General features: G+C 44.9%; 1 protein-coding gene across 18 annotated transcripts in view; it reads left to right on the plus strand.

Annotated features, from left to right (window-relative positions):
• Nucleotides 1–15,866, plus strand: part of COL23A1 (collagen type XXIII alpha 1 chain) — a 156,558-nt gene that overhangs the window by 94,703 nt on the left and 45,989 nt on the right. For all 18 annotated transcript variants that reach the window (XM_040647194.2, XM_040647196.2, XM_040647198.2 and 15 more), the window contains exon 3: nucleotides 11,137–11,181. In XM_040647194.2, the coding sequence (XP_040503128.1) occupies nucleotides 11,137–11,181 (45 nt within the window). The remainder of the gene's footprint in view (nucleotides 1–11,136; nucleotides 11,182–15,866) is intronic.

Raw genomic sequence — 15,866 nt, forward strand, 5'->3', positions numbered from 1 at the left:
GGCTGAAGCAGTGGTTTGAAAATGTCATGATCCCAGAAAAGACTGCCACCAGCGTGCGGGACTTCTCCAGGATACAGATGCACAGACCTGAAGATATTGCAAATGCAGATAATGAAGGCCAGACCGGCTTCCAGCCATTCATTGTGGCCTCATGGATCAAGGTTTAGGGAGCAGAAGTGGGAGGCTGGAATCTAGATACGTTTTTTTCTGATGTTCAGCACTAATTTCCAGCTATTACAGTCTTATGTGTGGTTAGCTGCTCTTCCAAAGGCTTCATTTATCTCTATTTCAGAATTCAGCAGCAATATATCTGTATTCATGCAGGACTCTCAAGGTTTCTGCTTTAAGTACTTTTAGATCCTCAGGTGAAATTAGATCCAGTACTTCAATCACTTAAAAGCGTATCCTGGAACCCAGAAAACAAAAATTGAAAGCAGGATCCAGCTTATTGTGTTGTGTTAAACTGAAGTCTGATTTCAGTTAAGGTCTTGGCGAGATGTGGTGATAGGCATCGTGTAATAATCAATGAAAGATGAAGGCCAACCCCACTGCCCTGCTCTGGGGAAGGACCAGCCCACTCTGGCTTTCAAGAACCAGGTAGGCTTGGAAAGGCTTCTTCTTTTAATAATGATAATAAAGCCTTTGTGTGATTACAGAAGCGTACGATTGGGAAAATAATGGCTCACAAAATGGTTCAAGCTGGTGTATTTGGGGAGTGAAATCTCATGTGCTGGTTCTGTTTTGCAAACAGAATCCCTTACCACCATCTCACCCCTGGCCCTGGATCAGCAGCTCTGGACATGTGGACCCACTGCTGTGCTTGTCCCTAACACCTAAACCAGAGGTGCTGGGCTCCTTGTGTGATTCCCTGTTTCATTCCTATGAACTTGTTTCCTGCTTCCAATGCATTTTGCACCATTTTTCTCAAACTTGGCCGCTTCAGTGTACGAGTGGAAACCGATGGTCACATCCAAGCTTAGTAACATATTGGATAGCTTTGCTCGCAATAATTGCCTCTTTCCTTTCATCTTATCTCAATGTTTAAAGAACAGCAGTACCTCGTCTCCATAAAACTTTGAACCTCGTTTCTGGATATCTTTGCTGATGCCAACTGGTGATCCACCATTTGTTCAGCTGATCTCTGAGGGATCTGGAGCTAAAAGGTTGCACCTTCAGTATTGTCAGAAATAAGCTAAATTTCCTGTTTGATCCCTGAGATGCTTTTTGCTATTAGGAACTGCATGTTTTGTTCTTCCTAACTGCCTTTCTGTCCTATCAAACCTGCACTTTTTTTTTCCCCACTTCAAAATTGGAAGAGAGAATGCATTGCTTTACAGATGACTGGAAGTTTGGAGCTGAAAACAGTCTAAGTACCCTTGAAAAATGCATTTGGGAATGAATTAAGCATGTAGAAGAAGCAGCTGAACAAAGTTAGTCTCTCCACTCTGGCTTTGAGCTGCTTGCAAGACCAGCGATCCTGAAGCAGCCAAATAAAACAAACGATTCACCAAAAGAGATTCATCAAGTAAGCAAATGAAAGCAGTTAAACAAATACGGCAGTAATTTTGGTCACTGGGAAACTGATGTGCACTTGCAGGGCTCCTCAGAACACCTCTCGTCCTGGAAAGCCGTGCGCTTGGAAGCGGCTTGATGCAATGCTCTGGCCCAGGAGAAGACTTCAGTCTATGATGAAGTTGTTACCGCAGCGTTCCCCAGATGTGTGAGCAATAAATCATCCCATCTTCACACCGAAATAAGAACAACCATTGTCACTGAATCCGGGCCAGAGCAGGCCCCAGGTGTTGGAGAAATGGGCTCTAACAGAGTTGGCCTTAGCAATTTCTGTGAGCGTTGGCTTGTGCTGTGACTTTAATTGCACCTGCTCCCACCTGGTGCCAACCACCAAGGCATGGTGCATGCCAGAGGAATGTCAGCATGTTTTCTGGTATCTCAGCTATGTTTCTGTGCATGCTGACACACCTGTTTTTCTTCTGGCCTTCCTACAGCTGTTTTGTGCTTGTTCTCATTGCTGGCTGCTCAGCACCCATATTCAGCCTGCAGCAAGCCGTCAGCCCCACTGCCATCTCAGCAGTGAGCATTGTGGCTCTACGGCTGCTCACCTTCGTTGCCTTTCTTGCTGATGGCAATCGTAATTAACTGTAATCAATTCTTGAGCTGGAAGTAGCAGCAGGGGCGAGTGCTGCTCTTCAGTTAGTCAGAAATTGCTTTGATAGACCCAAATTCCAGCATGTGGCTGCCGAGACCTCAGCGTGCTCCTGCTGGAAGCTGTGCAGCACAGGTCGGATACAGCAGTAAAAGGGCTCACACTGTTTGATGATTCGCACTTGCTACAGGAAACTCCATTCTTCCCAAGGAGTGAATATGGCTGTAGCACGTGTTGGCTGTGTCTGTATGATGGGAACTGTATTATCCATAAAAGTTCATCTGTTCCTTTGTTGGAAGGACCTCGGGTGGGTGGGAAAGCAGTTTGCACACAGCAAAGCCAGCGCCTGCCCAGGGCCATCAGAGAAGGCGTATTGTACCTTTAATTACATCCTCCAAAGAGGAGAAGCTTGGTGATAAAAATGGAGCGTGGTGAAAACTCGTGGTCTAAGTATTGCATTTCAACAGAACAAATGCAGCATCTCTACAAAGAAATACCTTTTCTCCCCCTTTACATCTCTCTGTAAAAATCTTTTCGTCACTGATTTCATTGCATTATCAGGACTAAAATGAGAAACATTGCTTATGAGCAAATATAGCATTTGAATACGGGCCAGGAATTCCTTTTACAGTATAAGCTTTTGTGTGAAATAAAAGCCAAACAGCTGCTCACAGCTGAAGTCTGAGTAAGTGATCTAATGCTATTGCTCCGGTCTCAAATTTGAGGGTAAATTGTTTCTCTGCCAAAGACCTTGTGCCAGCCTACCTGGTCCCAATTTGTGAGAACAAAGTATGTTGTTTCTGCTGCTCTGGGGGTGAAATCATTTTTATTTGACATTGTTTCCATCATAATTTCAACCCTGATGTAGGAAGACTCCCTGAGGCTGAGACTCTTCTTCTCCCCTCCAGTTCTCCAAGTTATGCTCAAGTAGGATAATGCCTCCATTGCAGGCTAGTCCAGCATGATGGTTGGGTGTATGGTAATATACCTGGAGACTCTTTTTTGGCCATTCATGCAATCGGCTTTTGATGGTTTTTGTTGTTGTTTTCTTAAATCTTCTTTTCTCCAATCTTCTGTCCTTACTTCTTCTCCTGCTTCTTTTGCAGTGCCCTTCCTTACCTGCTCTCCGTGCTTTCCCATGTAATCCTCTTCCCAAGGGCTGACCATGAGACTGCCACGGTCTGAACCAGAGGCTCTCTTTGAGAGCTGAGTGTTGAGCTTGTTGGCATCAAAGCTCTTCCCTAAGGGCAAAACTTAACTGGGGACAAGGTAGAGATTAAGATACCCAAATGGCTTAAGTAAAAGTGTCTGTGAACTTTGAAAGCTCCTTAATAGAGGAGATAACCAGGAGCTAATAGACACAGGGCAGTTGTTTTCCGGTTGTCTAATTCTCCTCCATGCAACCACACCTCTGTGTTACTGGGAGGATGGAGGGGATGTTTAAAATAAGGGTCCTGTGCCTCGGTGCTGCTTAAACTTAAACCAGTGGCTTTACAGGTTCTAGGAAAAAGGTGGAATCATCAAGAAGGGAACTTTCCTATCAGTAGAAGAGTAGGAATATTTTGCTGCATGCCTGTTAGACATGGGTTCTATCTGTCAAATCTACCGCTGTGTGCTTGCCTGCTCACAAAAGGTTTTAATTCCCAAAGAATCTAAAGAAATTGCTTCACGCTCACTGAACTGTGCTGTGGGTGTACTGTTAGGGTGTAAGTTCCTGTAAGGTTTATTGCAAATGTATAGACAAGAAGGAAGGAAAAGCCTCATGGCAAAGACAATTCACATCCTCTCCTGTGATGGCAACTGCCTTAGCTGGTACCTGGTGGTACAGGCAAACCTCAGAGTAACTCCAGACTTATCATAGGGCAGAACAGAAGATTTACTAAAAATGAAAGCCTGTGGTATGTACTGTATTTAGAAGTTTGTGTTATTTATTAAGCATTTTTCTATTAAGAAAAAATGCATCTGTTAGGAGTTCAGATGTGTTGTTGTGGTATGCAGGGTTATAAAAATTAAAGAAAAATAAATCATGGTCAAAGAAAATGGGGTAAAGATCCCTGAGGCCACCTGGTCTGTTTCCTGCATGCATTAAATGATCTGCCCAATTTGCATGGTGCTTTTACCTGCATTTCTGCTGGCTGCCCGTCCATCCCACCAGCTGCTGGGTAAATGTTTTCCTGACAGTGAGCAGCATCATTTTGCATCTGTTGCCACCATCATCAGACAAATCTCCAGCTCTCCAAGGTCACAATAGCGTTAATAATAGCCCTTTCCTGCATGCTGAGTGGCATTTTAATAGCGTTACTCTGAGTACCTCTCCCGGCGTTGTTCCAATGATGCATTTACTGGTAGAGAGAAGTTCCTGACAGCTGAATCATGTTTCCTTTAAATTACATCGTCAAAAAGATTGTTCATCTTGTGTGTTGTGACTGGCACCAGCAGTACATTGGGTAACATGCAGTTGGTTACCACCTCCTGCCCTATTCTGTGCTGCAGCATCACTTATCTGGCAAAATCCTCTCCCAAAACTGTCTGTCGTGGTTTTCTGGCTTCAGAGGTTTGCTGGTGGCAGACTTGAATGTAAAGTTTTTCCAAGGAAATGTAACAGGTGGATTCACCCCAGTGTACTTTTATTTGTAACTGCGTATATTTGTGCCTTGGGATCCGATGCTCTACATTGGACAAAATTATTCTGAAGCAGCCAACATAATGTCCACAGTTGATGGGTTTATTTGTGTAACGCTGCTGCTGTTGTGATAAAATCTGATTAATTTCTTTTCTGCCTAGTGCAGCTTTGGGTTTTTACTTGAATTTCATGAAGGTTTCATCAACACCAGCATGTTACTCATCACCTCGTTGAGTCGTTGGAGACGGCAGGGCTTTTTGGAAGCTAAGCTGATGTAATACAACTAGGTTTTCAAAATCAGTCATTGAAATCAGCCAACGGTGTTTGCTTCTGGCCAAGTTCAGCTTAAAAATAGCAACTCTAAATGGTGCCTGTAGTCACTTCAGAGCTACATTTAAATACTCAGTGGTGCTTTCTTTAGTTTCTCTTGATCTGCAGTGTTTGCTGGAATACATGTGTGGTGGTGGTGTCTTACTTGCCCCGCCACATAGGAGAAGATACTCCTACTTATGGCCACTTCTCCTTGCATTTATTCTGCATGGAAGGATGTGGTTGTGTGGGTTTTGTTTGGTTTTTTCTTCCATTAAGGTGAGCTTTTGCTCTGTCATTTGAAGCACACAACAGCATGGAACCTTGATCCAGAGATAATACAATCAATGAAAATAGGAAGAGCTCCCAGGGATGGCTTACGTTTCTTTGATGGGTTATTCTTGTCATTGTGACTTGTCATAGTGCGGTGCTGGATGAGTTTTGAGCAGGAAAAATTAAATTTTTATGTTAATGTTCATTGGTCACATGGAAGCTAAATCTGTTGGCCTTGTTAGTGTGATTGTTGTAGGGTTGGTCAAGTGATCAGCTTGGCCCAATTGCTTGCTTGCTTTGTGGTTTGCCTATGAAAAATTGCATGCTTGCTTTTAGGAAGCTGAGAAACAAGGGATGGAAAATCCTGTCAAAATGGGGCACTGACCACAGCCTGTATCTTCAGAGGTGCTCACATCCATCTTTTCCAGCCTTGGTGATTCTATGGGAAATGGTTTATTGGGAAATATTGGTGATAGGTGACCGGTTGGACTTGGATAATCTTGAAAGCCTTTTGAAACCTTGGTGATTCTGTTCTATAAGAATAACACTTAAATAGAAGGAACATGATTGTTTGGTTGAAGTCTATATTGTATATATTTCTTTGTATGGTTACGAGGATCTTTGCTAGATATGGGAAACTGTACTCAGCTGTCCTCAAATTCTTGCCTTGCTGTTTTCTTCACTTCTCCTGTAGTTATTGCATGTTGAGTAATATGGGAAATGACAAAGAACGCTTGAGTTTTTGCTGTGCGATCCTGGCTCTGGAACAGCTAATTCCAATTGCAGATAATACTCATTAGCTTTGAGTACTTCCGTGCTCCAAAAATGCAATTCATCAAAACCCAAGTACTTTGTGTCAGATCTGAATGTTGCACTAGAGATTTTGTAATCCAACATGTCAAACTTGTTTAAATGTGAGATTGTAACTGAAAACCAAGGGAAGTAATAAGTGCTTCATTATCTTGCTTACCTTATAGAAGTGTCTTGCAGTTCTTGGGGAAAAAAAGGCAAATAAGTGCTTTACTGCAAGAAATGCACAGCCATTTCCTATGCTGTAGGGGTACTCCCCATGTCTGTATGTTTCTTATTTTTGCAGGCAGGCTGGTACTTTATATGGGCAGATTTACTGATGCAAGCAAAGCAGTACTCCACCTGGTAAATAATTGGGCATCCTGATCACTGAGGACTGCTTGGGTACTGGTGACTTGCCTCTTCCCGGAGGTGGCTTTGTGTTCCCAAGTGTTTTAGCAGAAAAAAGCCAGGTTGCAAACGCTTTCTGAAAAAGCAGACTTTGAGGTTATGTTTGCTCATTTGTTGAAGGTAATGATGCTTTAATTTGCCTGAAGATGCTATGGTAGGGCTGATGAACTTCTGTCAAATTCTATTGGAGGGCTCCAGTGTGACTTTCACTTTGCTCCTCTTCCTTAGCTCTACCAACGAGAGGTTTTCTAGTTTGCATCCATTGCAGAAAAAGGAGTCTGTTCATTTGCTAGATTCGTGTTGATGAAACTCTGCCTGACTTGACTACTTAGCACATACTTAGCCTGATTTGCTCAACTTTTATTGGTGTTCCGAGTGTGTAGGAGCACATGGGCACGATGAAGAGAGATGACCACTGTTCTCATAAAGCAACGCAAAACCCTATGTGTGTGTGAACATTCATGCTTACTCTCAGAAAGCCTTTCAAAGCTACCATCTCTGTCCAGGATTTGCACCAGTGCAGATGTGGGAAGCCGAAATCTGCCGCGTAAACCTTCCTACCTTGCATATGGCAGTCTACACAGCTGCCAAAACATGCATCCTCTTGTTTTACAAATAAAGCAGGGTGTTCTCCATACATCTGCTCCTGCCCCGTGTTTTACTGCAGCTTTGCCAGGGTATTATCAGAAAATGGCCTGAGTAAGCCCAGCCATAACAAAAGGAAAAAATTTCGTGTTTGATGTAAGTGCAATTGTGGCTTTATTCCAGTCACTTCTTAATTTATATCTCAAATTCAGTTTATCTTCATGCCCTGGTGACTAAACAAAAGAGCTGTATGCACTTGACTGTTTGAAGAAGCTGTCTCTGGGTGTGAGGAAAAAGGGAAAAATGATTTAGGGGTGGGGGTGGGTTCAGAATGTTCAGCATATGGCACAATCTCAGTTGCTGTAAATGGAGCACAATCAGCACTTCGATTTGTTTCTGCATTTATGAGATACATGTGTGTATATATATACATATATATTATTTTACTCTTTGAATGGTCTTGAATATTATTTTTCCCTCTGCAACAAGGATCCACCCATTGGAAGGGAAACCTTTGTTGGCTACAATTAACAAAAAAACACTTAAGACTGAAGGCAAATTTGGGATGTTTAAAGAGCTGTGCCATACCAAACTAAGTGTGCCTTATGTGCTGGCATTGTTGGTGTCCGTTGGTGTTGGTGATTGTTAAATTTGGGATGTAGACTCTCTTCCATATCTTGTTGGAGTGGTTAATCTGTTCCGCCCCCAGCTCCATGCCCCATCCCATCCTCCTCACTGGGACCCCCTTGTTTTAGCTCAGCTGTAGTTAAAGAGGAGTTTGTGGCTGTATATTTCTGGTGCCAAGGTTCTGGACTGCTCTAGGCAAAGCATAACCACTGACGTGCTGCCCAGATGCTCCGCTTTGGTTCCTGGAGCTCTTTTCTTCCCTGTGATTGAGCACAGCTTCCCAGCATGCAGCATCCTTCTCCTTGCATCCTCGTTCAGGAAGGTCTGTGTGGAGGTATGAGAAAGAAAATAATCCTTTTTTCTGTATCAAGCAACTGGCTTGCATATTGAACTGCAAGGAGCTTTTCTCCACTAATAACCAGACATTGCTTTCTGGGTGGCTTTTCTACTAACATAAAGCATAGCCAAGGATTTCAGAGAGTTCTTTGGGGTGCTTGGACCAAATTTAAAATGAACCTGATGGGATTTTTTTTGTTTTGTTTTTATTTGGAAAACTATAGGTGCTGTGTGTTTCTAATCCGTGTCTGGTATTTGCTTTGAGTCTTTGGGTCCGTTGGAATCCGAAGCCAAGAGGGTTCATGCAATGTGTTGTGACCCAAAACTGTTTAATCTCAGTTCTGCGGTCTCAGAGTCTGCAGCCCAACCTGAGTACCTGATGAATATCAGCTGAGCAAGCATCGCAGGGGCTGACTTCTGTCCATGAACCATAAAGCTTTTCCCCAGGGAATAAGAAAGTAAATTGGCCTTTGTGCCGGAACAGCTCGAGTAGGGCTGCAGTCTCCCAGGGCTCTACAGCAGACCCTGCGGTACGCTGCAAAGGTCTCCTGCCTTCTAAGTAGAGCCATATGGGGAAAAATACCAAAAAGAAAAAAGAAAATTGCTTTTCTGAGAGTGGCCGAACCAACCAATTTGTTCAAGCTATTCTTCTGGTTGACTCATTTTCCATGGGGGCTTAGGGGGGAAGTAGTTTCATTGAAGTTTGGGAACTTGAAAACTGCCACAAGGAGAAGAGGGGGAAACAATCTAAATGACTTCAAGCTCATAAAAATTGAACATTTCAAAAGTGCCAAGCGTGTGAGTGGGTGAGCCCTCCAAAATGGTATAAAACTTAATCCCGAGTTAGAACACAATGGGTTGGAGGTGATTGCATCTGGAAAAAGAATCTCTGAATGTACCCTTGGTGCCTCTGGCTGAGATCACAATATCATGCAGCTTTGCTGGGCTGTGATGTTGGGCACTTTTTCTTGCTGGCATTTAAAGCTCACCTTCGTTTTTGTGAACACCAATTTACCTGATGTCCAACAGTGACGTAGGCAGTAATTTGCTCATAAAGTTGAGGTGACTGATAGCTGGTTATCCCCCTACATCTGACAGTGTCCAGTTTGTTTTAATTATGATGACAGGCAACACACGTGGTGCATTTCACATGCTAGACCTGTTTTGCTGGTATTGATAGATTACACTTAGTAGAGCTGCCCAATTTGCATTGGGCAAATGAGTTCAAACAGGATTAATTTACTGTGCTATGGAGAAATATGTGGTTTGGGCTCTTGGTAATACTTCATGTGAATTATAAAACAATATTGACTTGCAGCTTTTCATTTCATTGCCTGCCGTGGATGACACGTGGCCACTGCCCAATGGAACAGCTGAGTCAATGCAGTCTGTTTACCAGGAACTTTGAACCTCCTTTTTGAGCATCTATTCCTTAGGTGCACCTCTCAGCTCTTTCTCATAGTGCTTGCTAATAGTGATGCATTTTGTGCCTCTCCTTTGTGTTACTAAATCTGCCATCTCAGTGGAAAGCTCTCGGTGCTGTCAGGAGTGGCACGCTGTGCTCTGGATTAGGGCTGTTTAGCTTGAACGTGACAAGTTGTTTAAAAGCAGACTGCTTTATGCTTCGGATCCATTCTCCTCTCCAAAACTGTCTCTCGTAAAAATGTAAATAAAGAACTCCCAGTGCTGATACAGAGGAGCTGGTATGGTCAGAAGAAAGGCTCAGCGATTACCCAATTGACGCTAATGCAACATAAATCTTAATTATATTGAACAAGCATCAAACTGCGAGATCTTAGGAGATGGAGTCATTAGGTAACAGCTTACAGCTACCATTTATCTTCAAACAAATTCCCAGGCCTCCTTAACGCCCTTTGTAGTCTCCTGAAGGGGTTTGAAAGGAGATGCTCAGTGTGTTTGCTCTGCCCAGTGCTCTGAGGTTGGTCCTGCAGGATGTGCTCTTCTGTCCCTTGTGCTGAGCAGGAGCTCAGGGCACTTGCTTCAAAACTCAGCCTCTCCCTCCCAGGGCTCTGTAAGGACATCCCCTGCCCCCTCTGTGCTCTCCCTGCTCCCTACCAGTGCATGCAAAGTCAAACTACCAGCGTTTGATTAACTGCATTCAGGAGGAATCGTGGAGCAGCAAGTGCAGGGCACGCTGCTGCTTGTGGGGTTTCTTTTCTCCTTTTCATAATGATAGGGGAAAAAGGAGAAAATGAGTGATTTCCAGCAGCACGGCATCAGCAGTGTGCACTGGGCGGTCTTGGTCTGATCCCATGGCTGGCATGGGAATGGGGATTTCTGCCCCATGGGAAACGGTGAGCGTTTGGGAGTGGAAGAGTTCTTGCAGAAGGGGGAATCATGACCGGAGTGCAGAAACATTTAGTGGTCTTTGTTTATTGGCCTCCATAGCTAAAAGCAGAAAGGAGAGGGAGCGGAGAGGTTTCTCAGGTAAAAAAGTGAGCTCTTGTTTTGGCTGTTAGCACTGCTGGCACCCAACAAGCCAACGCTCCTCTGGAGCTGTCTGACCAACTGCAGAGCGCTGCCACCAGCAGCTCTGTGACCCCCAGCAGTGCTGTGTGTGCCCTGGGGAGCAGAGAGCTGCCAGCTCCCGCTGAGCCCTGGGCTAACAGCACAGAGAGTGCAGTGCTGCAGCTTTGTTGGGTGCTCAGCTTCTGCTGCAACTGCGTTCTGCGTTCCCCTTCATTGCTGAAGTGCCCTTTCCTTGATTAAGGGTGTGCTGTCGCTGTGTTGATCACTGAGCTCTTGCTGCCCCTCTGGTCGGGACAAAAAGCAAAGTTTTATGTCTGAAACCTGGGCCTGAGGCTGTAGTTGTACGATGGGATCGAGGCTGTTCTAGCAGTTGATGTGGGGACTTCTGACTCGGATTAGTAAGAAAAGGTTGCAGTTCCTCACTTGGATCATCGCTGTAATGTGCAGAACTGCAGCAGCCACTTGTGTGGTGCACGGATTGCAGAGCTCACAGTGTGCCCATCACTAACCCTCAGCTCTCTTTCCACAGGCCCTCCGGGGAGGCGAGGGAAGCCTGGACGGCGTGGAGAGCCTGGTAAGTACTGCAGTCACCCCCTGGTACTGATGCTGTTACGTGTCCTGTGGGCTGGCTCCTGCTCAAAACCAGGCCTGCCTGGATGGAAACTTGTACCTTTGCTGTGTTTTGGTTCTGTACCTCTGTTGTTTTGCTGTCTGGTGGATTTTCTTTCGTGTTGTGAACTGGGAAAGCACTGATCTTATGTCAGCAGGAGAGCAGGGCTGTTCACGTTCTGCTTTTAGGTCTGGATGTGATTGGAAAGGGGAGAGATGTAGATCACGTTGCTCTTTCTAAGGAGAGTGGTTGCATCTTGTTAAAGGGAAGTACCCAGAAAGGAATGTCAGAGACCAACAGATGAAGTTTTGCACTCCTTATCTTTTAAGCTATTGAATTTGAATGAATGAATGGAGACCAGGCAGGTTTTTTCTTATCCAGGAGGCTGCTCTGTGCTGCTGTTGGCTGCAGCAGATGCCCCACTGCGTTTTCCAAAAGCATAACTTTCTGGCCAGCCAGAAAGCATCAGGGATTCCTTGCAGCCAGGGCAGAGATACTGCTCTCATGATGACAATGGCAGATCCCAGTCCACTTCACCAAACCCCATTTTCCCAGCAGTCGGGCTGTAGGAACAACCACCAGCTGGCTTTGATTCTTTTCATGTTTGTTTGTTTTTAAACATCAGAGCACTCTTGAAAGCCCTTACTGGGGTACAGCATTCAACCAAGGGCAGCTGGCGAGGACTGCCATGAGTTTGGTACGTTTATACACATTCATGCAAGCTTTTCCAAGGTTCCTTATCAAAATCTAGCAGCACCAAACATGAGTGTGCCCTCATGTTTCATTTGTCTTCACATGAGAGCTTCTGAAGGCTGCTCTGGTTATGCCACAGCACATCTACGAGTGCTATGTGAGCAGATGGGCACAAGGGTGGAGTTCCTGGTCCTGGATGTCCCCGTGCCCTTAGGATGGGTTGTGAGGAGAACTCCTTGATGAACTCCAAGCAAATGTGGAAGGCAGAGTGATGCGTATCATCAGCACTGCTGTTGGGTCGTGGTGTTTCTCAAGGCTTAACGTCATGTTGCAGCTGTCCGTGCATCCCACTGGAGAAGCAGAAAGCTGCTGGTGAATCAACGCAGGACCAACAGGAAAGCACAAGTTATAACATAAAGAAAAACAATAGTTATTAATAACATGCATCTTCTCTCAAGCTTTATGCAACTGTGAAGGAAAATCAAGGAGAGTGGGATGTTAGAGAAGGAAGAGCCACAGGGCACGTGGTGGCAATGGGCCTTGGAGCTGATTTCCTCTGAAGCAGAAGGCTGGCAGCAACAAACACCTGTGTGCACCAACACACACACACACACACACAGACACTCGATGGGGCAAAGCAGTTAAATCTGTGTAATTCAATGCAGCCCCAAGGCCTGCTCTGCTCTGCTGCAGATAGAAACGTGGAGAGCAGACTTCCCCCTGTATATTGCTTTTGGCCGAGCTGCCAGATGTTTGTTTTCATAGATAGCTTGAATATATATTTCCATATTTGAGAACCTGACCACACATAAACCAGGTTCTTGTTCCTTCCATGCAGCTGATAAATGTGAATAAAACACTGTTTGCTTAGCATGATAGCATCCATCCCCAGGGGCCAAATGTGGTTATGGTCTTACAGCCTCCAGACAAATGCTGTTGTGGAGCCAGGAGGAGCAGTGCTGCTTCCAGCCCTGCCAAGGGAGAGCTTTTCCTGCCAGTTCTTAAAATGGTAACGTTGAAAAACCTTTTTCTGATTCATGTTGAAACTCTCAATCTGTATCTCTTATAAACGAGCAGAGAAACGTTTAAGAGATCATCCTGTCCCTTTTCAGTCGCGCTCTCCTGCTGATTTAAACCAAGACCCGAATTTACTTTTTTCTTTGGCTCTGATGGATTCGGATCATAAAGAAAATTAATCTAACAGCTCTACGTTCTCTAAGCTAAGAATTCATCATCTTGCAAGCACACTGAGACAACCACTGTGCCACAGGAAGACACCATAAGAGATGAGTTTTAAGCCAACTCTGAGCGAAACTGGATGTTTGGGGTTTTGAAATGAGGCAGACGTGGTTACACACTTCAAGAAGGACGTGAAAACACTGGGGTAAACCACTGGCAGTGGCTTGAGCATCACGATCCCTTCACCTCCTCACTGACCATAAACGTGAAGCCCAGATATGTGGGGAGCAATCCTGTGGCTGTCAGCCCGGCTAAACAAACCCAGAGTTATGGAGGAGAGCGGTGCTGTCTGACCCGTGGTATTTATGTGAGCGGCCATCTGGCCCTGGAAATCTCCTCTGCAGTTCCCGTGGGGACCGGCTGATGCCACAGGGCACGTGTGCATCTTGGAGCAGCACAACGTGGTCTTGGCTGTCTCTGCTCTGCTCCAGCACGGCCCCAGAGCCATGGAATGGGGCTGATTGCTGCACGCCAGCTGCTGCTCATCCACTGGAAACAAAGCGTGGCATGGAAGGCCTTCATGCATCTGTCCTCAGGAAGCGTTGGTGCATGGAAAGAAAAATGCACTTTAATTTTAATGCAACCTTATGTGCAGTTTGCAGCCTTCTACAAGAAAAATGTGGAAGACTTTGAACCTTTAGCTGCTGTGGTTATTCCTGACAGCAAGATCTTGGATACAGCTTTCTTCCCCTGCTAAAATCACGTTTAATGATGTCTTCATGTGAAGTAAGAGTTGATTCTGGATGTTTTCTGAACACAAACCTCTGATTCTGACAGCAGTAGGGTGGCTGCTTCGGGCGCAGGAATTGCCCATATGGGTATGCCCGGAGTGGGACTGTTATTTGACAGTGTTATTTCACTGGGAAGCATGGGCAAAGCTGCTGTCTCTGGCTGCAAGTTTTGTTTACAGGAATTTCGTGCTTCAAAAACTTATAGGGAAAAGGTTTTGAAATTCTGAAATGAGATAAAACAGCCTTCGCCCCCACCCCTCCCTGTTTCCAACATTATGTTTCACTGCAGTTGTTTCTTGAGCTTGAACTTCTCCCAAAGTTTTGGTTCAAAGTATTTTATTTCTTTTTCATATATTTTGTTACATCCATTCTTTTCACAGAAATATCCCAGTTTGGGATAGGGAAGAATCTAAGGCTCCTCTTAATGAAGAGCAAAGCAATTTCTGCACGGAGAAGCATTCTTCCTCTCCCAACCCTACACATACTTACAGCCCATGGTTTACCCATTAAGGCACTTGCAATGCTCTTGTCCCTGTGGCTGTGCAGCCCTACATGTGCAGTTGTTATTCAGTAAGCGTGTGGATGCGTGAATCATGCAAGGCTTTGGTTTTAGTTGGGAATTTTCAGTGCTCCCTGTGTTTTACCATCATCAGTTTGTGCACACTCTATCATTCTTGAGGGCTATGTTGGCATCTAAGCTTTAGGAGAAGCCTCATCAGTCCTACTTATTTATGCTCCAGGGCTTCTTCCCACTGTAGCTGTTGTCCCTGGTTTGGTTTCTCTGCTGTCATAGCAGGAAGGCCTCCGTGATAAATGATTAAACAGAAATAATTGCTTCTCCCCAAATTCCCAAGCTGCAAAAATATGCGGAAACAATTGTCTGTGACCTGTCACTTCCCTTATGTCTGTGTGCTGCCAGGGATGAGACCCTGCTGGGTCTTAGACTGACATGAATGTTATTTTGTATATCCAGTCAGGAAATGTGGGTCACTTCTCTGTAATAGGCTTCTGTCCCACCTCCCTTGAGCCACAACTGTTGAGCTTCGTAAGCAATCTCATGGTGTATCTGAGTATGTCTGTGCCCTTCTAGACTCGGATACCAGCTGGTCCCAAGTTAATTTGTCATCCAGTTTCAAAGGTACAAAGTCTGTTTCCAGCTCTTTGTTCATTATAAGAATTTCCAGTTCATTCTTCAACGTGCCCACATCTCGGAGGTGGCTGGGGAAGGGGCAGCCCCTCGGCACAGGCTGAGCTCCTGCTTACTGCTGCCTTGCAGGATACTTGACTTGCTTCTACAGGAGACAAGGATCTTGTGGCCAGACTTTTAAATAACGTGTTCTGCAAGCCAGAGCATCCTGCTGTTCTGAGGGAGGAAAAGATGGGTTCTGTAGGTTTAAATTTATGCCTTAATGAAGATTTATTGGCCAAAAGTGCCAATGAAGATTACCTATCTCCGTGGGTGTCAATGGAGAGCATCCTAGGTGGCACATAGAGGAGGCCCCCAGCTTTGATTCTGGTAGTTGAGAGGAACCTTAAAAGAGCACTTCCCTGTGTGTGCTGGGAGGAAACGGTAGCTGGAAAAGGCAACAGATCCCAAGGAGATTGTAATTGGTAGCTGATTGAAATCCCATATTAAAATAATTTCCTGGCTGATTCTTACTCGAGACTTAGATTTTACTTTTCTACGTAAGGCCTTTTGTGGGTAAGTTGGTATATGAGTTAATAAATCAAGTTTACGAATCTCAGTTAATAAATTGGCTTAGATCCACTGACTTCTGTATACAGAAGAAACGAAACCAACACTAATAGCCTGAGTGAATTTTAGCACTAAGAAAAATGGAGTTCTGGGTGGGGGCAAGGTTTGGAGCTGGCACTTGGCAGTGGCTGTGTGTGGGGCTGGCCACGTTCAGCTGACAAGCATAGGTTAATGGGCTGAGTTTTGGCAGCAGACACTTTGGTCTCAGCCCTCATTCTTCAGCTTTTGGG

Source organism: Gallus gallus, chromosome 13 (assembly GCF_016699485.2).
Source record: "Gallus gallus isolate bGalGal1 chromosome 13, bGalGal1.mat.broiler.GRCg7b, whole genome shotgun sequence".
NCBI lineage: Eukaryota > Metazoa > Chordata > Aves > Galliformes > Phasianidae > Gallus > Gallus gallus.